This window comes from Peromyscus leucopus, chromosome 5 (genome assembly GCF_004664715.2).
Source record: "Peromyscus leucopus breed LL Stock chromosome 5, UCI_PerLeu_2.1, whole genome shotgun sequence".
Taxonomy (NCBI): domain Eukaryota; kingdom Metazoa; phylum Chordata; class Mammalia; order Rodentia; family Cricetidae; genus Peromyscus; species Peromyscus leucopus.
This window is the reverse complement of record NC_051067.1, coordinates 73,144,913-73,168,753: the sequence shown is the minus strand read 5'-3', so window position 1 is coordinate 73,168,753 and position 23,841 is coordinate 73,144,913. Positions and strand designations below refer to the sequence as shown.

The 23,841-nt window shown below is 45.2% G+C and overlaps 1 protein-coding gene across 18 annotated transcripts in view; it reads right to left on the bottom strand.

Moving 5' to 3' along the window:
* Positions 1-23,841, bottom strand: part of Kiaa1217 (KIAA1217 ortholog) — a 474,194-nt gene that overhangs the window by 127,867 nt on the left and 322,486 nt on the right. For all 18 annotated transcript variants that reach the window (XM_037206013.1, XM_037206012.1, XM_037206010.1 and 15 more), the window contains one exon: positions 21,350-21,548. In XM_037206013.1, the coding sequence (XP_037061908.1) occupies positions 21,350-21,548 (199 nt within the window). The remainder of the gene's footprint in view (positions 1-21,349; positions 21,549-23,841) is intronic.

Sequence of the window (23,841 nt, the reverse complement as noted above, 5' to 3'; positions counted from 1 at the left end):
CTGATAGGGACTGTCCCCTCTGAATGTGGAAGGTATCACTGCACGACTCTCTGACTTCACATCCTTTCTTTGTGGGCACCGACCATTTCTCTCATCTTCTCATCGCTGATGTTCTGCGGCTTGTCCTTAGTGAGCCTATGGTGGATTTCTTTTCCCTCCTCCTCCTCCTCCTCCTCCTCCCCCTCCTCCTCCTCCCCCCTCCTCCTCCTCTTTAAATCTTACTTGTGACTTTGTATCCCTTTTCATCTTTAATTCTAAAAAAAGAAAAACCTCATCTATGTTCTCTCCCACTACTGTTCTTCTCCAAGTTTCTCCAGCCCCGTTGAATTCCTACTAAACATACATGGTCTTAATTATTTTATCCCGTTCTGGAATTGTTCCTTCATTTTCTGTCTCTTTCTCCTTGGATTGTAAGTTGTCCTTAGCTTTATATTCTTTTTGAATATATTTTTCTCTCTAGCTAAATAAGCTTGATAATATTAACATTGATTTGTAGGGCTAGTGTTAATTGTCACTGGTATTGCTCACAAATATGCTAGGGCTTTATCCCCTTGACGTTAGCGTGACCTGGTGACTTCTTTAAATGTAAGTGTCACTCCCGCAGAAGATTTAAAAGCTAGGCAAGTTTTACTATGATTCCTTAACTTCATGTCCCTGGGGTATTGACATGGCACTGTCATCAGCCTAGAACCTGGAGCGGCTGTGACAGGAGAGAACTCCAGCCACTCTGCCTTGCACATGCAACTTGAGCAAGAAATCAACATTAGTCATGGTAAGTGCCACTGATGTTTGTGGGTTGTTACCGCAGCATTACCTAGTTCAGCCTGACTAAGAAAGCCCAGGATTCCTCATAATGTGGATAGTGTGAGTTTCGGCTGCATCCCTCTGTATATCTCCTGTCTACGTGGGGAGCAGATGAAGTCCTGAGTGAACACATATTGTTGACATGGGCACAGCCATAACCAGGACCTCCATGCCTCAGACACACGGAAGTGGCAAAGCCTTCCTCAGGTGGTCTGGTGGCGAGCACCATGGTGAGGCTCGGTGCTAAGACACAGTCTTCCTCTGTTCCAAAGGTGAAATGTTGAACAATGGAGAAACGATCACCTACAGTTTCCTCCTCTGGGTGACTGCAGTGGGAGACTGCTCTCCTACAGAGGCCTCCCTCTGAGATTAGCTAAAGCTGCCACTTGTTCAGCTGCATACAATAAACCTGCCTCCTCAGTTCAGATGTATAACGTATCAATGCACTGAGGGGGTCTAGCTGGGGCCCCCATCAGAGTAAGCAGAGCCCACCTGTTCCCGGATTTTCTGTCTGTCCCTGCCTTCCCTGTCACCCCAGTTGGGCCAATCCGGAAGCTGTGCAGAGTGCCTATCTGGAGATTTCATTCCTCTCAGGCAGTTTCTCTTTCTTTTGTCCCAAAGTCCTGATTCAAGGCCACCGTCTTTGCTGTCTCCCTGGACTGTGCACACTCCATCCTCACTGTCTCCTGGATTGTGTGCACACCATCCTCACTCTCATCTCACTGTCTCCTGGACTGTGTGCACACCATCCTCACTTTCATCTCACTGTCTCCTGGACTGTGTGTACACCGTCCCCACTCCCCCCTCATTTTATTAGATGATCATCTACTTCAGTTCATCTCTCTCTTCGTTTGCTTATTGCAATGTAAGCATGAGAGTCCTGTCCAGGAAGCCTGGTGTTCCTTTCTGAAACACTCACATCCAATAGTCATTCCTGCCTTGGTGTTCTTTTTCACTTCTAGAAGCTGGAGATTTTCTTTCCTTCCTTTTAAACCTGATGTGTTTTAACTCTGTGTTTCTACTTGTTTGTAGTAACCAAGGGTACTATTGCATAACTACATTGCTAAAAATCACCTTAAGATCACTCTACTAGCGACTGGAGACATGGCTCAGTGTTTAAGAGCACTTGCTGCTCTTCCAGAAGTAGTGGGTTCAATTCCCAGCACCCATATGGCAGCTCACAATTTTCTGTAACTCCAGTTCCAGGGGATCTGACACCCTCATACAGCATACATATAGTCAAAACACCAGTGCACATTAAATATATGAGTAAGTAAACCTTTAAAAAACATCATTCTGCTCTGACAGCATAACTACATTTTCTGAAGCACCATCTATATTCACCATAACATCAACTCTCTCCTTGCTGGAATATGGGAGTCATACTATTCAAGCTAATGAATTGGAAAGATAGGGGAGTCCAGAATCCAACAGAGCATGGAGTAGACATTAGAATTTAGAGATGGAGTCTACCACTCAACGAGAGAAGGAATATCATGAGTGAAGCAAGTGCCCTCCACAGAGCACCTTCCAGAAACAATATAGCCTCTAACTTAAGGGCCGTGCTACTGATGAGAATAAAGACTGAAAAACCAGTCAACAAAAAATGTGAATTATTACAGAACAGCTTAAAAACTTAGTAAGTAAAACACCATGTGGAGGTCAAATGGCAGACCCTGATGGGTGTGGAAGGCAGCAAGGTACCTTCTTCAACTCTGAAGGCAAAGGGAGTAAGTTAAACAGGAACTGTCCTGACGAACGAGTCTCATAAGGACAGTGTTTCTAAATGGAATTTATAATGTCCCGGCTTAGAACGCAGATGCAATGGCTACGGTACCCTTTTATATGACTTGGATGAAAAAGCAACCATCAACTAATAGATAAACTGCTCACTATACACCTACCCCTGACCATTACAAATAGGGGCTCAATTGGTCTTTACAACTACTCCATGAGGTAAATGTTTATAGGAGAAGCTCAGAGATAGGTCAAAGTGCCCAAAATCACACACCAGGTAACTGCTGGAACCTGGACCAGTTGCCCTTGACATTCATTACACGATCTGCTTCCCTTACACTGTGTAGTCTCTATTGGGATGGTAGAGAGACAAGCTGTAGCCATGAGGGAGAATGGCAGAGAATGGAGTTGAATAACTACTGTAGACAGATATATCCTGGTGTATCCCAGCTCAGCTGCAGAACATTCAACTGTCAGCAGGTAGCTATTCATATATTATTTAAGGCAGCTTTTCAGTACAGCTACTGTTTTAAAGAGATACCCAAACCCTTTTCAAACTGTCAGATTCTATAGATTCCTGAAAGACCCAGACATAATGTTACTTTTCTTTTCTTTTTTAAGATTTATTTATTATGTATACAGTATTCTGCCTGCACATATGACTATGGGCCAGAAGGGGGCACCAGATCTCATTCTAGATGGTTGTGAGCCACCATGTGGTTGCTGGGAATTGAACTCAGGACCTCTGGAAGAACAGCCAGTGCTCTTAACCTCTGAGCCATCTCTCCAGCTCAGTGTTCATTAAAACTCTCTGAGTCATCCAAACTAGAATTTACCTCTTTCTCTTTTGTGCTTTTCATACAGTCACCAAGAGCAGGGCTTGTGCTGACCAAAGATGCTTGTCGGTAAGCCTGGCAACCAGAGTTCAATTCTCAGAACCCACAAGAAGGCGGAAGGAGAAATCACCTCCACTGTTGTCCTCTAAACTCCACATGTGTGCCATGTCATGTCCATGCCCTGCTACACACATATGGACAGAAACATACAACAATAATAACATAAAAGAAAGAGGTAGGCAATGGAGATAGGATACCTGGTCTGCAGTCCTAGCCTCCCTGATCATCATATTCAACACCGCCAGCAGAGCCAGCGGGAAGTATGTGTCAGCCACTAGGGTGCCATCTGCATGCATGTCCTGGGTTAGTTTTTTACATATATGCTATGTCCCAGCCCAAAGTCCTATATAGTGGGAATACATTTCAAAATGCACACATAATTCAAATCTTTCTTCCTATTTCCACAGCTAACACCCTCATTTCTCTAGAGGATTCCAAGACTCCTTGCTCCCCCAACTTGTCTCACTGCTTCTTTAGTCTATTATAAACTTGGTGATCAAAACACTTTGAAGGGAAGCAAGTATCCACAGCCGGAGCCATTCTCCTCCCGGGGTGGCCAGTGGGAGGCCAGTTTGCTGTGGCCAGTCCAGTTTGCTGACATCCATTCCATTATCTCTCCTACCGAATTCCCACCTCTCGACTCCTTCCTGCAAGACCCCAGCCGATGGTCCTCCCACTGCGCTCCAAGTATGCTTCTGCTTAGGGCCTATGCACTGTCTTTCCTCTACCTGGAATTTTCTCTCCAGATCTCTGTGTGGCTTACATCTTCATATGGTCCAGGTCATGATTCAAATGCTCCTTTCCACTATCCCTCCCTGCCCCTCTCTCTAACAGTCTCCGTAACCTTTACCTTACACGTCTTTCACAGAATTACACATCTATTACATATTTATACATCCTCTGCTTAATCCAACATAAGTTCCAGAAAATCAGATGTTTTTGGCTCTTTTGTTGATTGTTGCCAAAGGTACCTAGCCCTCCGAGTGATACACAATTAGTATGAATTTCTTAATGTATGATTTCCTCTCTACCTACCTCTCTAGAGCTCTGTGTATATCACAGGGGCTGTGTGTGTGTGTGTGTGTGTGTGTGTGTGTGTGTGTGTGTGTGTGTGTGTAGTCATGTGTGATTTTGTGATGAGTGTGGAAGCCAGAGATCAAATGCGGGTGTCTCATTTCTCAGATTCTATTCACCTTTGGGAGGGGTGTGACTCCTGCATTCCCAGGCCTCTCAGGAGGGATGAAAGGAGCCGGAAGTGCTAAGCGTGAAGTCATGTAAGAGATTGGTCATCAAGTCAAAGCCTGGGTCATAGGCCACTTCACCTGCTTGTCCTCTGTCTCATCTGTACCATGAATAGTAGATGTGCAGTGACCAGAACTGGGCCAGTCTGCCCCTGGGGCAGAGCAAAGACATGATACTGACATGGGAAATCCTTAACTTAATTAAATTGGGTCTGTGCAAAGTACTGAAGTCAGATGAGAAAGTCAGCCACCTAGGGTCCAAAGAACTTGGAGATGTCCAGTTAAGCACACTTCTAAGTCCATCCATCAGGAGGCTGAAAGTGTCAGAAAAAGATGGTTCAGAGGTCAGGCGGGGATCAAAAATAGGCACAGCAAAGAGACACAGAGAGACCGTGAGTCAGGATGTCTTCCAAACTCTTACAGGATACATATAGAGCCCTAGGCCTCACAAGGGCTGCACTAGTCACGTGTGCTGAAGATACTTCAGATGAAGATCATGATCCAAGCTAGGCCTTCATACTCCTCCACAGGAGTCCTCACTATTGTCTCACCCAAGTGAAATAACAATTTCTCATCCTCTATAGGGCCTGACCAACAGGCCCTCGTGTGCGGTTATGTTGTAAGAACAATTTTCACAAGGGCATGCTGGTGCCTTAGAGCTGTTCTGGGGCCCTAGACCAAACAATGAACAAACACTCCAATCCAACCAGATCTCTGACTGGGAAACTAAGGAGAACCAGTCTCAGTGGCATACCCTTGGAACACCATGACTCGGGGCGGGGGGGCGGGGGGGGGCTGAAGCAAGAGGACTGCGAATTTAAAGGTGCCCCAAGGTGGACAGTAAGACCCTATTTTTGAAAAGAAAGGGAGGGAGAGAAAGGAAAGGAAGAAGGGAAGGGAAAGACATTCGGGAGACCAGGTCAAAAATCCGTCTTCACAATTGGCCTGCTGAAGTTTGGAGAGTGAGTGCTGTAAGCAGAAGCCCCCGAGTCAGCTCTTGAAAGCAGGGTAGGGTAGAGAAGAGAGGGGGTGTGGGGTCTGATGACCAGAGGTCTGAAGGGGGTGAAGGGTCCACTGTTAATGGGGGGGGGCACCCAGGCCGAGTGCTTCAGGGACAGGTTGCTGCAGGGCTGCCGGCTGGAGCAGCAGGATCACCCGTATGGCTGAGTGTAAGCAGAACTTCATCTGCAAAGTCTCTGCTCTGTGTGTATTTCAAAGTCGGTCCTTACATGTGTCTTCAGTTATGCCAAAAATTCCTTAAATACAAGAACCAGATTTCATATATATTTTTTTAAATAACTCACCATGGCACCTTTCATGGTGCCAGAAAACAGGCAGACTCTTAATATAAAAGACACGAATTGAGGGGGAAAACTGAGGGTAGGCAAAACTTGGGAGGGACAGGGACAGAAAAATGTATTTTTACTATTACTGGAAGACATTTAGCCAGAGATGTCTTAAAGCCAATTAACACCTCAGGAAAGTCTGAAAATGGAAAAGTTGGAGGGAATATAATTTTTAATGACATTTTCAAACTATTGAGAACTCAAAACCTGACAGGATGAAAACAGGGGCTTGCCCTGATGGGATACAGTTGAGTCATGTGGATGCCAACGTGTGCTTGCTGAGCTTGAGGCTGGAGCCTGGGAGCTGCCAAAAGGAAAGTGGGAATGCCAGGGAGTCTGTAGCTAAGGGTTGTGTTTTTCTCTGGGCTGTATTAAAACACCAGGTTGACGCATTATGCAAGCGTAGAAGAACCTGGGTTGGAAACAAGGGGAACGCTCGACAAGCACAATCTTAGTGTCTGGAAGAAAGACACACTATGCTTATGGCAACTCTGGGCTGTTGAGGAGAGAGGGCAGGCAGGAGAGGCTGGCCTGAGCCCTGTTATCTTCTGCTCCGAACAGCAAACTGTGGGGCTTGAACTGCAGAAATATATCTTTTCATAATTCAAGACCAGCTCTGCTTCCCTTTTCCCTTGGATCGCAAATGGCTGCCTTCTACCTTTCTTTATAGAATCTTGACTCTGAAGATGTCCACATCCCATTTTGCTCTTCTGAGGAAGACACCAGTCCTACTGGACTAGGACCCACCCTTATAACCTCATTCTAACTTATCCACCTCTTCATAGATCTTGACTCCAAAGACAGTCACGTTCTGAAATTCTGGGGGATAGAACCTAAGTAAGCAAAACTGGAAGGGGGGATCTAACTCCACCCATAACAGCTCCTAAGTCTCAAGAAAGTAAAAGGGCCATGTGATGCTTGGGGACCCACCTGCTGGTGTGCTCAAAAGCAGCTATGCTAGATGGAAATCTCACCCCCTAAAATCTCCAGACAGGACCTTGGCTCGAGACCCAAGGCCTGTTTCATCTCAATTCCACATCACGATGCTCACTGGAAAAAAATCTGAATGGAAAGTAGACCAGAGACCTTCAGCAGCCCCTTTGCTTATGGAGACACACATGGACCCCTCAGCCATGCGGAACGTGTGCCTTCCTGTGTCCTTAGCACACCACCTGAAATATGAGAACCTGCCAAAAAGCTGTTTCCTGATGTCACCTGGCAGCCTGCTGGATGCCACTGCCAGGATGAGAGCCTCGAGGAGGATCTGCTTGGGTGTGTGACATAAGGCAGGCGTGCAGCAGAGCGGTATTTCGAGTATTGCACAGAATAAATAGTTTTTAAGCTAGTGTGAAAATCCATGTGGAAACTCTTACGGAGTTAGAAGGACATAAAAGGTCCTATTTGAAAGCCAGCTTTCAGAAAACAAATTAGCTTGAGAAGGAACTTTTCATTAAAAGAAACAATGTGTGGACTGTTGACGACACCAGGCCCAGTGTATAGTTCCAATCCGATGGCCGTACACACAGCCTGGCTCAGGTGAAATGAAACGGGTCAGAAAACCAAATCAGAAGTCATGAATCCAAGAACAGGACTAGCACGTGGGTGGGAGGAGAGAGTAACCAGAGTGCATTATCTACATGCGTGAAATTGGCAAGGACAAGCTAAATTAATTTTTTAATGGAAAGAAATAGGTACAATTAATCTTGCATTCAGGAAGATAACGAACGGTGAATGGAATTCGGATCGAGCTGCCCTGGTGAAGGGAAGCAAAGGGAACCAAAGAGCTGACTCTTCCTCTGTGAGGAGTCCATGAACGTTTGCTCACGTCTCTTACTCTAACTAGACCGTTGTGGAGCAGCTGAGAATACAACATCTTTTTGGGGGTGTAGGGAGGTTCGAGACAGGGCTTCTCTGTGGAGCCCTGCCTGGCTGTCCTGGAACTCACTCTGTAGACCAGGCTGACCTTGAACTCACAGAGATCCACCTGCCTCTGCCCACTGAGTGCTGGGATTAAAGGTGTGCACCACCATGCCTTAATATAACATCTTAATCTAGATACTGCCAATACCACTAGTGAAGGGAACTGAGGCTTGCTGTCAGTATTCTTATAACATATTCAAGGGACTAGAGATAGTTCAGTGGTAAAGAGCACTGGTTGGTTTTCCAGAGCACTGGGTTTCAATTCCCAGCACCTACATAGTGGCTCACAACCCTCTGTTAACTCCTGTCCCATTAAACGGGACCACAACCCTCTTCTGGCCTCCTAGGGTACTGCATATATGTGGGGCACAGATATACATGCCAGCAGAACACCCATAGACATTTAAAAAACAAAACCAAAGCCAGGTGGTAGTGGCGCACGCCTTTAATACCAGTACTCCGGAGGCAGAGGCAGGTGGATCTCTGTGAGTTCGAGGCCAGCCTGGGCTACAGAATGAGTTCCAGGAAAGTCTTCAAAGCTACACAGAGAAACCCTGTCTCAAACAAACAAAATAAACAAACAAACAAATAAATAAAAATAAAAAAACAAAACAAAAAAAAAATAGTCAAAACGTATGGTGGCACACACCTGTAATCTTAAGATATGGAGTTTAAGGTTATCCTCCATGTAAGTACAAGGTCAGCCTGAGACACATGAGACTCTGTCTCAATAAGGCAAAGTATTGGAATTTTGTCACTGCAAGAGAGATTCCCTTTCTCACTTTCTTCCGACACGCTGGAATTCAACAGGAACATGTCTTCCAAGTATTCTTCTCCAACTGGAGTGCCTTTCCCTGATACAGCAATTCATACTGATAGCCCAGCACCAATCAGCTTCCGCATGGCTCTTCAGTCATCAAATGAGATCCCCAGAAACCTACAGCCCCCAAGTTACACCTTTTGGACAGTGTGATATATTATGTCAGTTGAGTTTCAACTTTTAGCATAAAGCCCTTTCATAGAAAACAAACAAACAAACAAACAAACAAACAAACCTTTCAAAGAAATCATTGAAATACAACTACCGCATAAAGGGATGTCAAGAACATTAATATATTATTGGTTTTTTTTTATCATAATGCTTTAAAATGTTTTTACCCTAATGAACTGGCATAAAACTTTTCTGAAATAATAAAATCTATTTAGTTCACCACATTTCTCCTTTTGTCTGTTTTTTTTATGTTGGTTAAAGTTCCGCAATTATCCTGATTGTAATTTCCTGGCACACGTATTACATTCAACTGCTACTTGGAGAAAGTACTTGTTTAAATGGTTCTTATAATTTTATTGTTTTTGATTAAGTCAAGTCCAATCTATTTTGGATATAGAAGTATAAATAACATAAAACATTTGCCTTGCTGGCTTCCATGTTGTCTTTGAAACTTGAGGATTGTTTTAAGTGAATATTTTTCACATCAGAAAAAAATGGGCAGGGATCTGGGCTAGGATGGGGCTTCCTGGCTGTGATACAGAGGAAGGAATATTTCACACTGACCTCCTGGAAGACCGATCCCCCCCCCCCCATAAAGTTTAGATATCTGTCGCCTTTCATTTATTTCAATCCTGTGCCTCCATCTTCAACATTGAAAAGTTTTATGTAAACTTTATAAAACGGTGACCTATAATCCAGGCTTACCAGCACCCTGGCTGCAAAGGCAAAAAATAACACAGGTGACCTGAGTCTTCCCTAGGAGCCTTTTCAATGCTCATGGCTAACTTGCCCCTCGGTTGTGGCCCACCGGCATTCTAAAGGAGGGCTCGCACCCCTGGCATCAACCAAAACTGTTTACCATGGTCACTGCATTTCCAAGCATACTTTGCCTACAAAGCTACCATGGAAGACCTTGGCAAAAGACATGGTCTTGGTTTCTTTACCGTTGGTGTGATAAAACACTCTTAAGGCAATTTAAGAGTGAAAAGATTTGTCATGGTTTACAGTTCCTGAAGGAGATAGTCCATCGTGGCAGAAAAAGTATGCCAGCAGAGGCAGAAAGCTGGTCAGTCACAGTGAATCACACACAGGAGGCAGAGTGTGTGTGTTGGGGGAGGGGGGCAGGGCTATGGAGCCTCAGCCATGCCCCCAGGGACCCATTTCTTCCATCAGTCTCCATCTTCCAGAGATTTCACAAACTTCCCAATTAGCACCAACAGCAGAAGATCACATGTCCAAACCCAGGTGCTTCTGTGGGGATACTGCACATTCAAACTACAAAAGGTCTAGAATCTGGTCTATGCTGACTGAATAATTACTTTGAAATCTGAAACATCAATTCTAGAGTTTCAACCCCAGAATTTTAACAGCCTGAGATTTCTAATGATATCTAATTGTATTTTCTTTGACACAAAGTCTCACTGTGTAGCCCTGGCCGACCTGGAACTCACAAAAGAGACGGTTCTGCCTCTGCCTCTCAAGTGCCGCCATGTCTGGGCTGTTTAAGAACAAATGCATCACATGGCCGCACAGTTTCTTACAAGCATTCCTGGAGTTGAACTGGGTGCAAGTGGGTCATTTGCAGAAACTTTTCCATGTTTCGTTCATCTCATATGTAAAAATATTAGCTTACGAAGCACAGAGGAGCTGAACCTCTTGTATCATCACGGATGGTAGTTCCGAAACAGTCCTGTCGGAAATTAACTGCAGGGCCCAACTCCACATTTTCTGAAAGATTGATTCAGTTTATAAAAGCCTCTCAGGATATTCATTTTATCAACAGTAAGAAAACCAAGACCCAACCCAACATTTTTCTTTGAAATTCTTTGATACAATGTTTTGATCATACTCTTTCCTCTCCCAACTCCTCCCATTTCCCCCACCTAGCTAGCCACCTAATTTCATGTTCTCTGTCTCCAAAACAGAAAATAAAAAGTCAAACAAACAAACAAAACAATAACACAAAACAAAAAGGGTACACGAAACCCCAAACAAACCAGAGTCCATTTTGTGTTGGCCAATTCCTCCTGGGTATGGGGCCTGCCCTGGAGTGTGGTTTATATGCCCAGGGACACTTGGAGAAAACCAATTTTCCCTTTCCCAGCAGGTCTAGATTACAAATAGATTCTTAGTGGAGGGGCTTTGTGTCTACCACTCCTTCTCTGTGCTGGGCTTACGTCTAAATTGCACTCCGATGGGTCTCGTGCATGATGCTACAGTCTTTGAGTCCAAATGGGCATCAGATCTGCTATGTCTGGAAGATGCTGTTTCTTGGAGTCGTCCTGATTCTTACAGTCTTTCTGCTCCCTCATCTGCATCGATCCCTGGGCCGAAAAGGGGAGGTTTCGATAAAGATATCCCAGTTAGGGCTGAGTAAGAGCCACTATTTTTTGTTCATTTAAAACAGCTTGTTTTAGAGAGGAAATACATAACTTTATAACTTCTCTTTCATTTCTTCTTGGTACATATCCCAGTCTATTTAGTGTATCTTGGGCTGTGTGTAGATTTTTACTTTATTTTAATTATTTTACTTTATATTTTATTTAGCATTACCTCATTTCATGAAACTGTAGTATCTGTAAGCCCCTTCGACGGCTACTGAACCCACTTGCAGTTCACAGACCTGCCTCTAGATGGAGTCAGCCTGTACCTAACAGTACTTTTCACATTCCCTGCAACGAAGTTGCTATAGCAACACAATATGTAAATAGAGAAAAATCAGTCAGCATGCAAGTGCAAACAACTGAATCTTTTGCTAGTTAAGGCCAGTACAGCCATATTAATGGCTTACAGTCACACTGAATTGGACTTTCTCTGTAGAACCTGGCTAGAGCCGCATCTGCCAAAACAACCTGGCACCCCAGGCAGGGTGCTACTCTAAGGCCATCCTGGTTCCATCAGGAACTGCCAATGCCACTGTCCCAGTGCCACACCAGATCCTCAGGGCTACTGTAGCCCTGTACCTGGACCCCCAACATGCCAGTATAATGTATGGGGACACTGGTGGGGGGCCAAGGAAACCGGAAACCACGCCCAGCTGTTGTGCTACCCACCACTCAGGTCCAAGTATGCGCAGTGGGCTGGGACAGCGCACTTTCCAGCCTCAGCCTCAGAGCCGGCCGGCACACACCGGGAAGGTGGGAGTGTGTGATTCATACCCTCACCCTAGCCACCGACCACGCCCACTCAGGCCAGGACAGCGAACCTGACGCTGTAGGAAACACTCTGATACTTGCTTTAATGGCGCCCTAACATGATTCAAGATACACCCAAACCTTTCAATCTGCCACAAAGCCCTCTTTTTAAATTTCCTGTTTTTATAGCATTACATTGCTTCTAAGTGTGTATTATTTTTAATTATGTGCAATTCATGTGTTTCTGTGTGAGGGTGTGCAAACAAGAACGCAGGTGCCCAGCCACGCTGGGAACGGAAGCCACTCTTCTGAAGTGTGTGCTCCTACCTGCTGAGCCATCTCTCCAGCCCAGTACCACACTGCCTGGCGATCACTGACAGCACGTGGGGAAACAAAGGTAAAAAACGCTATATATATCAGGCTCCAAGGTGATTGCTTGGTGGGCAAATCACTAGTCATGCAAGTGTGAGAATCTGAATTCAAATCCCCAGGACCCTGGAAAAGCTGCAGGCAGTAGTACACATCTATATAATTCTGGTGCTCTCGCAGGGAGATGGGAAGCAGAGGAGAACCCCAAAGCTTGAAGGCTAGCTGGTGTGGTACATGCAGCAGTGAGCAACAAAGAGCTGACTCTGCTTCAAACAAAGCAGAAGACACGGACTCATGGAGGTGGGTTTTTCTCAACCCTCTGCTCTCACCTCCTACCCAGTCCTGCAGGTGCACAGGGCAGCAGGTTCTGATGGCCATGACCCTCTTTTCCTTAAATTCCCACAGGGAGTGATCACCATCAAAATCAATGCCCTGGAATACAAGAACATCCACAAACTCAGCAATCCACTCCCTTGAGGTACATTTGGTCCTTCATGTGGCCTAAACCCTTCTACACTGTTTAAAGTTGTTTTTGCAGCCTGGTGGTGGTGGCACACACCTTTAATCCCAGCACTCAGGAGGCAGAGCCAGGTGGATCTCTATGAGTTCAAGGCCAGCCTGGTCTACAGAGCAAGATCCAGGACAGGCACCAAAACTACACAGAGAAACCCTGTCTTGAAAAAAACAAACAAAAAAAATGACTTTGCCTTTTCAGTCTGTTTACAAACACGGCAGGATGGTTGTTGGTTGTTTCCTTACTCTTTGTCTCTTTGGGGACCCGCCACCCAGCTCCCAAATAAATCACACACAGAGGCTTATTCTTAATTATGAATGTCTGGCCTTAGCTTGGCTTGCTTCTTGCCAGCTTTTCTTAAATTATCCACGTCTACCTTTTGCCTCTGGGCTTTTCCTTCTCTCTTCCTGTATACCTTTCTTTGTTTCTTACTCTGTGGCTTGCTGTGCAGCTGGGTGGCTGGTCCTTGGAGTCCTCCTCCCTCTCTGGCTACTTCTTTCTTCTCCTCCTAGATTTTTCCTTCTATTTATTCTCTCTGTCTGCCAGCTCTGCCTATTCTTTCTCCTGCCTTGTTATTAGCAGTTCAGCTCCTTTTTAGACCATCAGGCACAGTAACACAGCTTCATAGAGTTAAACAAATGCAACATGAAGAAAAGTAACACACCTTAAAATAATATTCTACAACACAAGACCTCTGCTGAGCTGCTTACCAGGGCTTCTCTAAGGCTGTACATTTGGAGTATGGTCAACCCTCCAAAATCTGGCTGCAGCAGAAGGAAGTTGTTGCTGCTGTTCTTGTTTTCATGAGTTTCATTTGCAAATTCCTGAGGGTGCACAGAGGGGTGGGAACATCTTGTGGCTACCCTTTCCCCGAAGGCCAACTAAGGAGCAGCCAGATACCAACCCTACTTAAGGCTGCATTCCAGACAGGCACCATGATTAAAAGGACACTACTCCATCATTAAGACTGCAGACCTAATATCAGTGGGGTGATTTTTCATGGAAATTATTTAAAAAACCAAACTCTACTGGAAAGTGGTTTTCACATTTGGGGAGACTGGCTTTCTCTTAAACCTTTCTCTTTCCACTGAAAAGGGGGTCAAGGAGAAAGGGCGTTGGTTGTGTTGGGTACTTCGGTGAGTGTCTACTGAGACAGCAGGAGCAGGTTTGGAACACACCATCTGATGGAAGTGAGGTGGGAGGAGGTCATCGGAATCTGGCTGTGCAATAAATCAGAGCTCCTGGGTACATTTCTTTCTTGTCACTCTCGCTCGGCCGGCCCTCGGCATTAGGAAGGGCCTGGCTTAGCATCATCTGGCTGTGTCTGGCTCTCTCAAATGAGAAGTTCCCATCCTTCATCCCAGGAGTCGCCCCTCAGCATCTACGGGGGCTACAGCCCAGATCTCACGAGACACCACAGTCCGGAGATGCTCCAATCCCTTATGTGTAATCTGATAGTATCTGCATATAGTGCACACACATCCCCCGACTTCCAAACATCTCTAGGTTGGTCTGAATACCTAACAGAACTTAAAATCTACCTAAATAATTATTGTATTGTTTAGAGAATGGTGATAAGGAAAAGAGAGCCTGTGCACAGTTAGCATAGATACAATTTATTTTTTTCAAAGTCTCTTATTTTAGGCCTGGGATTGAACCTAGGGCCTTGGACATGTTAGACAAATACTATACTACTGAGCTACACCCACAGTCCTGTAAGAATGCTGGTGCGCAGACGGTTATATCAGAGGACTCAGAACTAGCAAATACAGAGAAGAGCTTACATTTATGGCTATGGAACATACATAGTTAACACATACACACACACACACACACACACACACATTTATGTATGGCATGTATGTCTTATTGCTTTCAACTCCTCTCCAAATACATGTGCTAGGAGCCCCTGGCAGAATGGGCCATGGTTAAACCCTCAAAATTCCTCCCACTCTAGAAATACACAGAAGCAATAGGAACAAAAGATTATTCACATAGAATAATTATAAACTTGGCAGTTTTCTCGCCAAGCGAATGTGTGAAGGCTTCCTCTTCTCCATCGGAGGGGTGGAGTTTGAGGTCTATCCAGTTCAGACTCCACCGTCAGGGTGCCAAGCCTCCATATAGCACAGCCTGAGAAGGACCAGAGTGACGAATTGTGCTACATAGAGAAGTGTAAGCCAGAGCAGGTTTCCCCACTCAGCCTGTGGACGTTTGAATGAAAAGTGTTGGCCATCCTCACCCCTCCAGGGCTCCTATACTGGATCACTTAGACCCCAGTTGGTAGTCTCCAGCTGTTTGGGGGAGGTTATGGAACTTTTAGAACTGGAATGTTGAGCTTTGCTGAAGGAAAAATATGGCTGGAGGTAGGCTCTGAAAGGGCATAGTCTCTCCCATTTCCAGTTTACTCTCTGCTCCCTGTGTGCGGTTGAGATGTGACCTCTTAGTTTCCTATTCTGGCTCCCTGCTGCCATGCCCCTCTGCCATTATAGATTCTCCCTCTGGAACCAGAAGCCAAAATACACTCTTCCTTATGTAAGTTGCCTTTGGTCATAGTATTTTGTCACAGCAACGGAAAAGTAAGCAGGACAGGGTCCCATTCCATGCTCTGTGGCCAGGGGTAGGCAGCAACGGTATCTCACATTCCTGGGTGACATCTGGGGAGGCAATGGTCTAAAATCTCTGAGTTACAGCCTCTAGTGCATAGGTCAGGGTCTCTACAAATACCTCAGGAATCACTGTAAGTAATACTTTAATCTAATGTTTTGGAAACTCAAAGTAAAGCCACAGTGGGAACTGGAGAGATGGCTCAGCAGTTGAGAGAGCATCCTGCTCTTGCAGAGGACCTGGATTTGGTTCCCAGTGACAGTTTCAGCCCCAAGTATCTGACCTTCTCTTCTGGCCTCTGTAGGCAAGTGCACTCACGTGTATATGTGTACACACACAGACATAAAAATGAATCTTGGAAGAGTTACCCCTGCCCCTTAAAGGGATCCACAATGAAGCTGAATTAAAGAAAACCTTCCCATATAATCCGTAATCTTGCTGTCGAATTTACTCAAAGAAATCTACACACAGATTTTCTCAGCAGCTTTATTCATAACCATCCACACTTGAAATGAACTAAGATGTCTTTCAGAGGGTGAACAGAAAAACTGACAGACCTAGATGATGGAATATTGTTCAGTGCTAACAGGAAATGAACTATAGTCACCAAAAGACATGGAAGAAACTTAAAATGTGAACTACTGGGCTGTCAATCTGAAAGGGCCAAACTGTAGTTGTTGTTTTTACTCTTTGCTCTTTGGGAGCCCGCCACCCAGCTTCCCAATAATGTTCCATAGCCATAAATGTAAGCTCTCCTCCCCCTGTGTCCCTTTGTTCCTCTCCGGAAGTTGAAAAAAAATCACAAGTTAGATGCCCCTTATTGAGGTAACCGAATTGAACCTCTCGAATACTGAAGCGCCTTAATTGGCTGTGACTGTGTGTTTATAGGTACTTCACAGCAAGATCGGCTTTAACTTCAGGCTGAGCACTTGGCAGAAGTGCAGCCAACCAGAAATGTCCCCTCAGTAATTTCTTGAAAAGGAGACATTATTACTTATGAATGCCTGGCCTTAGCTTGACTTGTTTCTACCCAGCTTTTCTTAACTTAAATTATCCCATCTACCTTTTGCCTCTGGGCTTTCACCTTTCTCTATTTCTGTATATCTTTTCTTTCCTTCTTATTCTGTGTCTGGCTGTGTGGCTGGCCCCTTCTTTTCTCAATTCTATTTATTCTCTCTGCCCGCCAGCCCCACCTATCCCTTCTTCTGCCTAGCTATTGGCTGTTCAGCTCTTTATTAGACCAATCCGGTGTTTCAGACAGGCAAAGTAACACAGCTTCACAGAGTTAAACAAATGCAACATAAAAGAAAGCAACACATCTTTGCATCATTACACAGATATTCCACATCATAAATGAATGTAACACATCTTCAATTACTATTTCACAACACCAAACATTCTCACTCTAACTGTAAGATGTTCTCGAAAAGGCACAAATACTCCAGTGGTAAAAGGAACGGAATGGAGGGTAAACGGGCAGAATGCAAAAGAAAATATTTTACATTACACATGGTGGTTCGTCCTTGCACGTCCAACCCCATAATATGTATAACTGCAAGAGTGAGCTCTAGCGCCAGCTAGGGGCTGCAGGTGATAATGGCACAGCAGAGGAGGCCTGCCAGCTCTATCATCATTCCTGGCCTCAAGTTCTTGATTAAGTGGGAGAGGAGAAGTCTATGGTGAGCAAATGATCACAATTATCAATAAAGGTCAAGGTGAATGGATACATCTAGAGCAGTGATTCTCAGCCTTCCTGATGCTGCGACCCTTTAATACAGCTCCTCATGTTGTGGTGACCTCAACCATAAAATTATTTTCATTGTTACTTCATAGCTGTGAGTGTGCTACTTAGCGATGTCTCATTTCCTAAGACCATGGGAAATGTGTGTTTTCTGATGGTGATGACCCACAGGCTGAGAACCACTGATCTAGATATATTCAGAGGATATATTAAAATCCTCAACTCAGAACAAAATAACAATAGAGAGATACCCAAAGACAAAGGGCTTTCAAACAGCACCAAGGCCATACCTCTGAGTTTTGGCGGGGTCATAGCTGCACGTCTAACTGTTTGTAGCACTGGAGCAGGGGTGTCTGGGGACCGGTCCACAGCGTGTCTGAGTTAAATATGACCAGGCATAAGGGGATTTCCTTAAAGGCAAGGCCGAGTAAGGGCCTTGAAAAGGAGATTGTGTTGTAGACTCCTGGTGACTCACATTTTCCCCTTCATTCCATGGCCTCATCAACCCCAGCCAATTGCTCCCTGGGCACCAGGTGCATCCCAGAGAAATTCCCAAGTTGGCCACAAGGAGGCACTCAAGGGCAGCAGTAACGTTGCTGGCTGAACACCCTCATTTTCTGAAGCTACAGGTAGCCTCCTTTTGGCAAACTTTTCATGTTCTCATCTCCTGTCCTCTCCTCCCCCTGTGTCCCTTTGTTACTCTCCAGAAGTTGAAAAAAAATCACAAGTTAGATGCCCCTTATTGAGGTAACCGAATTGAACCTCTCGAATACTGAAGCGCCTTAATTGGCTGTGACTGTGTGTTTATAGGTACTTCACAGCAAGATCGGCTTTAACTTCAGGCTGAGCACCTGGCAGAAGTGCAGCCAACCAGAAATGTCCCCTCAGTAATTTCTTGTCACTGCTTCCTAGCTCTTCTCTCTCTGCCGGAGGCTGGGTTCCTGCGCTGGGCAGGTATCCACCTGCAAGGCCAGCTGCTGAGGCAGCCAGAGGAAATTCCTCCCTTGAAGACAAAGGGTCCATTATCCAGCAGGCTCAGGTTCCCAGGGATGGGGGAAGGCACACAGGAGCTTCTTATCTTTACTTTATTTGGCAAAGCGGGGGCAATCTTCACAGAGACCTAACCCTAACCGCCGCCTCCCCCCACCCCTCACACCATTTCCTGCAAAGCACAAAGGAGAAATTCCACTCCCAGCCTGGCTTCTGCCTCAAGGGTGACGGTGGCTAAGAAGTCACAAGGCTCTTTGATGCAGGTGGCAGCTGCAGCCTGGTGGCAATAGGAAGGCCCTGTCATCTTCACACTGGCCTGAGCAGTGTGCTCCCAAGTGGTAGGCCAGCCTCTGGGAGTCCTAGAGACGTTATTGTAATGGGGTTTGGACTTCCTGACTCTGTGATTGAACTGCCAGGTCATAGAAACACACACACACACACACACACACACACACACACACACACACACACACACTTCCCTGTGGCCTTCTTGTCTTATCTGCAAAACAAGAACAAGTATATGCAAATAAAAACAGAAAAGGAAAGTTTTTTTGTTTGTTTGTTTGGTTGGTTTTTGAGGCAGGGTCTTGCTGTGCGGTTCAAACTGGCCTCAGATTCACTATGGAACACACACTGGCCTCCAACTCAAAATCTTCCTGCCTTAGCCTCCCAAGTACTGGGATTTCTGGTGTGCACGATCACAGGCAGCTGGAAACGTAATGTGAAATATGATACAAGGTGCTCGCTGCAGCAGGCCAGACACTAAGAAAGGACGAATGTAGAGGTCAGCAGGGCCTCTCACCAGCCTGGAGTGGAGAGCCGCAAACAACGGTCTGTATTTCACAAGAACAATTATGCTTTATGAATAATAAGAAGGAAAGGACTCGAAAGCAACAAACTCAAGACGGTGATGTGGAGACAACAGAAGTATTAATTACCCTGATGCAATCAGGACCCATTGTGTACTTGGGACAACGCATCACAAAGCACCAGAATTATCAGATCCTAATTTAAGATTTAATTAGAGACAAAATGATAACATGGTAGGTGTCCTTACTTGGATAAAGGGTACTCATAATGCACCCTTTACATGGATTAGCACCCTCCATACTGTACTTCGTATATATGTACAATTGAAATAAACAACAAAGGGCCAGAGAGATGGCTGAGCAGGCAGAGAAAACGATAACAATACTAAATAACAATAAGAATGAATGTGCCTTTTCAGGTAGCTAGGGTAGTGTCTGAAGCCACACAAGGAACGCTAGCCTTGTTCTGTTCTGCCTGAGGTTAATTTGAACAGCTAGAATGTTGCGAACCCCGTTTCTCTGGTTGCTCTCTGCAACAAGGAAACGAAATCGTGTGTTAGTTTACACCGATCTTCTCCGTAATCTTCTAGCAACAGTTTGCTAGGCTTTACATGGCAGAATTCAGTTGCCTTTTATATCCGTCCGTTTTCTGTCCCCTCTTACTGCAAACACAAGCATTATGTGAAACCCTTAACATGGCAAGTGAGGTTTGTGGAACACCAGCGCCCCAGGCAAGGAGATCTAAACCCTATACCCTGTACGTTTTGTTAAGGTGGTAGGGAAGGGACTAAAAAGGCAAAAGAAGATATAAAGTGAACCCCAAATTCAGAGGGCCAGGGGAGGGCGGATATACTTGTGGTAAAGGCAATACCCCTTGGTATTTATTCCCTTGTCCAGCAACACTATCGAGTACTAGCAATGTGGTAGCTTAACGTTGCTAATCCTAGACAATTCAGAAAGTGCCCAACCCCAGAAACAGCCTGGACTTCAGCCGATTCCTCAGCAAACGTATAACGCCCGTGTCCTAGTTAGGGGTCACTATTGCTGGGATGAAACACATGACCAAAGCAACTTGGGAAGGAAAGGGTTTGTTTGGCTCACACTTCCACACCACTGTTCATCAGTGAAGGACGTCAGGACAGGAACTCAAACAGGGCAGGAACCTGGAGGCAGGAGCTGATGCAGAGGCCACAGAGGGGTGCTGCTGACTGGCTTGCTCTACAAGATTATCTCAGCTTATTTTCTTATGGAACCCAGGACCATCCGCCCAGGGATGGCACCACTCATGTGCCATGATGTGTGAGCCCTCCCACATCAGTCACTAATTAAGAACATGCCCCACGGTCTTGCTCACAGCCTGATTTTTATGGAGGCATTTTTCCTAATTGAGACTTCCTCTTCTCCAGTGATTCCAGCTTTTGTCAAGTTGACATAAAACTAACCCGCCCAACTTGATGTGCATTTTGGTTTAGATCTTAAATGTCCCCACAGAGGCTATAGGTAAAGGACTTTTTTTAAAAAACTAACCTGCAACATTCCTAGGAGGTGATGACACCCCGAGACAGTGTGGCCAAGTAGAAGAAAGATCACTGGAGACCCTTGGCCCTTCCTTTCCCCATCTGTACTCCAGCCATATCTCTGTTCTACCACATGCTCCACCATAATGTCTATTCTCCTCATAGGAATAAGGCAATAGACAGGGAAATGCAGGCATCCTTCCTGCTTCCTGGCAGCCACGAGGTAAGCAGCTTTGGAATCACTGCCTTTCCACAGGCCCCAGAGCAAAGCAACAGAGCCAGCCACATATGGACTGATGAACGCAGTAGTTCTCAACCTGTGGGTCACGACCCCATCAGGGGTCACATGTCAGATATCTTGTATATCAGATATTTACATCATGATTCATAACAGTAGCAAAATGCAGTTATGAAGTAGCAATGAAAATAATTTTATGGTTGGGGGGGTGGTCACCACAACATGAGGAACTGTATTTAAAGGGTCACTGTATTAGGAAGGGTGAGACTATTGGACTAAAAAGGTTCTGAAAGAGTGAACCCCAAAAAGCCTTTCTTCCTTAGGCACCAATTATCTCAGGAAAGTTAACACAATGTTAAATCAGTGGTTTTCTAGGGTCAGCGTTTGTAGAGTAAGTTTAAACTGATACCTGAGTCCAGGGGTACATGTTCAGAAGTGTAAAAATATGTACACACAGCAAGAAAGGGGCAGGTGAAACTGCCTTTTGAAGCTTACCCAGGGATCTTTCTTTCGTTTGGTTGGTCGACCTCACCACGGGAAGGCTCGCTCGAGTCCGACTTCCTCTAGCGAAAGGACTTGGTACTTCCCCCTCAGACATGGCTTCCAAAGAGTCACCAGATGTCTCTGACAAATGCTCGAGCGGATCCCCCAGATTGGGAGGTTGAGGACTGTGGGATAGCTTGGGGCTTTTTGTCTGCAAGAGACATTTTAAAGAAAGCGTTATTATTATTATTATTACTATTATTATTATTGATATATTTATTATTGCCATGACATTTCCAATTCCAGCTGTGACCAGAAAGAAAACCACCAGAAAGATTATGCTAGGAGTCAGTAGTGTAAATTCCTGAGTAAAAAAAAATGTCCTTGATGATCCTATTAAGAATTGTGGTCTGTGGGGAGTGGTGGCTCACGCCTTTAATCCCAGCACTCAGGAGGCAGAGGCAGGTGGATCTCTGTGAGTTCAAGGCCAGTCTGGTCTACAAAGGGAGTTCTAGGACAGGCAGGGCTGTTGTACAGAGAAACCTTGCTTTGAAAAAACAAAACAAGGGTGCTAGAGAGATGGCTCAGTGGTTAAGAGCAACGACTGCTCTTCCAGAGGTCCTGAGTTCAATTCCCAGCAACCACATGGTGGCTCACAACCATCTGTAATAAGATCTGATGCCCTCTTCAGGCCTGCAGGGACACATGCAGACAGAATACTGTATGCATAATAAACAAACAAACAAAAAAAATAAATAAAAAAGAAAAGAAAAAACAAAACAAAACAAAAAGCCCAAACAAACAAGCAAAAAGAATTGTGGTCACTGGACTTCTACCCTGTAAAGGCCATTTCAAGTAGGTTGGGGATAAGCCTGCCCTAAGGAAAGAATGATAGAGAATTGTTACCTTTGCCAGATTCTCACTATTAAAGCACAAGAGCTGAGCCTGCATATATTTCTAGGTGCCCAGTGTAGATATTGGGCTCACACCAGGGTAAACCGGACACAATCAGTTCTTCACAGTATTCTATAAAGACCTGATTCCAGGGGCTCAAGGGTTAGTAATAGTCACTGGCTGCTATTCCAAGGGATTCAGGTTCAGTGCTCAGGACCACACAGCAGCACACAACCACCTCTAACTCCAGTTCTGGGGAACTCCCTCTTCTGGCCTCTACAAGTATCAGGTATGCAAAAGGTGCATGCACAGATACACATGCAGGCACACACGAATTAAGTAAATGAAATTAATCTTTCCTAGGCATGGTGGCTTAATCTGAGCACTGAGAAGGCAGAGGCAGGCAGATCTCTGAGTTTGAGGCCAGCCTGGGCTATGGAGGGTGTGCCACAAGAGCTAGGGCTACACAGAGAATCTCTGTCTTGAAAAACAAAACAAACAAACAAGCAAGCAAATAAAAACAATGAACAAAACAAACAAAAAATGTGCTTAAAAATTCAATAAGCTAACGCTCTGAGGGAGATATTAATAACACTGTTGAATATTTCTGTTCTGAGGCAGAAGACCCTTAGTAAGTTGGTCTGGCTTTGTTTTTTATCTTCCCTGCTAATCCACAGACAGCTGATAACCCCACCCACACACTGCCTAATTGAATTTCCCTGTGAATTACCTGTTTAGACTGCTATGCTAGGGAGTAAGTATGTCGAATGCTCATAATCTATTAGTGAGTATTATCCAGAAATCAGAAGGATGGTCAGCACTGAGAGATGTCAAACAGCACCTGAATTAATAACCCAAGAGAATTATGATAGAAGTATAAATATGAATTGTGTGGTACATTCATTCATATTTCAGTGAATACCCATGAGAGCTCCACTATGCTCCAGACACTCTGCTTGGGACTAAGGCTGGAATGTTACAACAGACATGACTCCCTTCTTCATGGTGCTTATAATCCAGAAGGAGACATGCATTAAAGAGAAGGGAGAAGCCTGGGTGTGGTGGTACACACCTTTACTCCCAGTGCTTGGGAGGCAAAGACAGTTGGATCTCTGAGTTTGAGGGCAGCATGGTCTATAGAGTGTGATCCAGGACAGCCAGGGGTACACAGAACATCCCTGTCTTGAAAAAAACCAAAGAGAGAAGGGGGTGGGGCAATGGGAGGAAGTGTGCTATCCAAGATTGGTGGTAGAAGCAGAGGCATGTGGGTAAAAGCAGGATAAAGTTTTTTTTTTCTAGATTACTGTGGCTGCTATACAGAGACTGGAGATAACACAGGGCACAGGGCAGAGAGGAAGAGCTAGAGAACATGGGGAGCTGTGAGAAATGGGCATAGTGTCTCAACCTTCCTATCTCCCCTGGCCAATGCTGACCTGCATCACATGGCTCCAGGCACCTTCTGGGAAGCAAAGTGATCCAGAAGGGACCACACAGGTGCCTTTACTCTAACTAAGATGCCAAAGGAACTGGTGGGTTGGCAGTGAGGTCCAGGCTGTCCCCAGGAGCCAGGCTGGTTGGCTTGTTCCATTTTTTGATCTCTTCACGCTGCC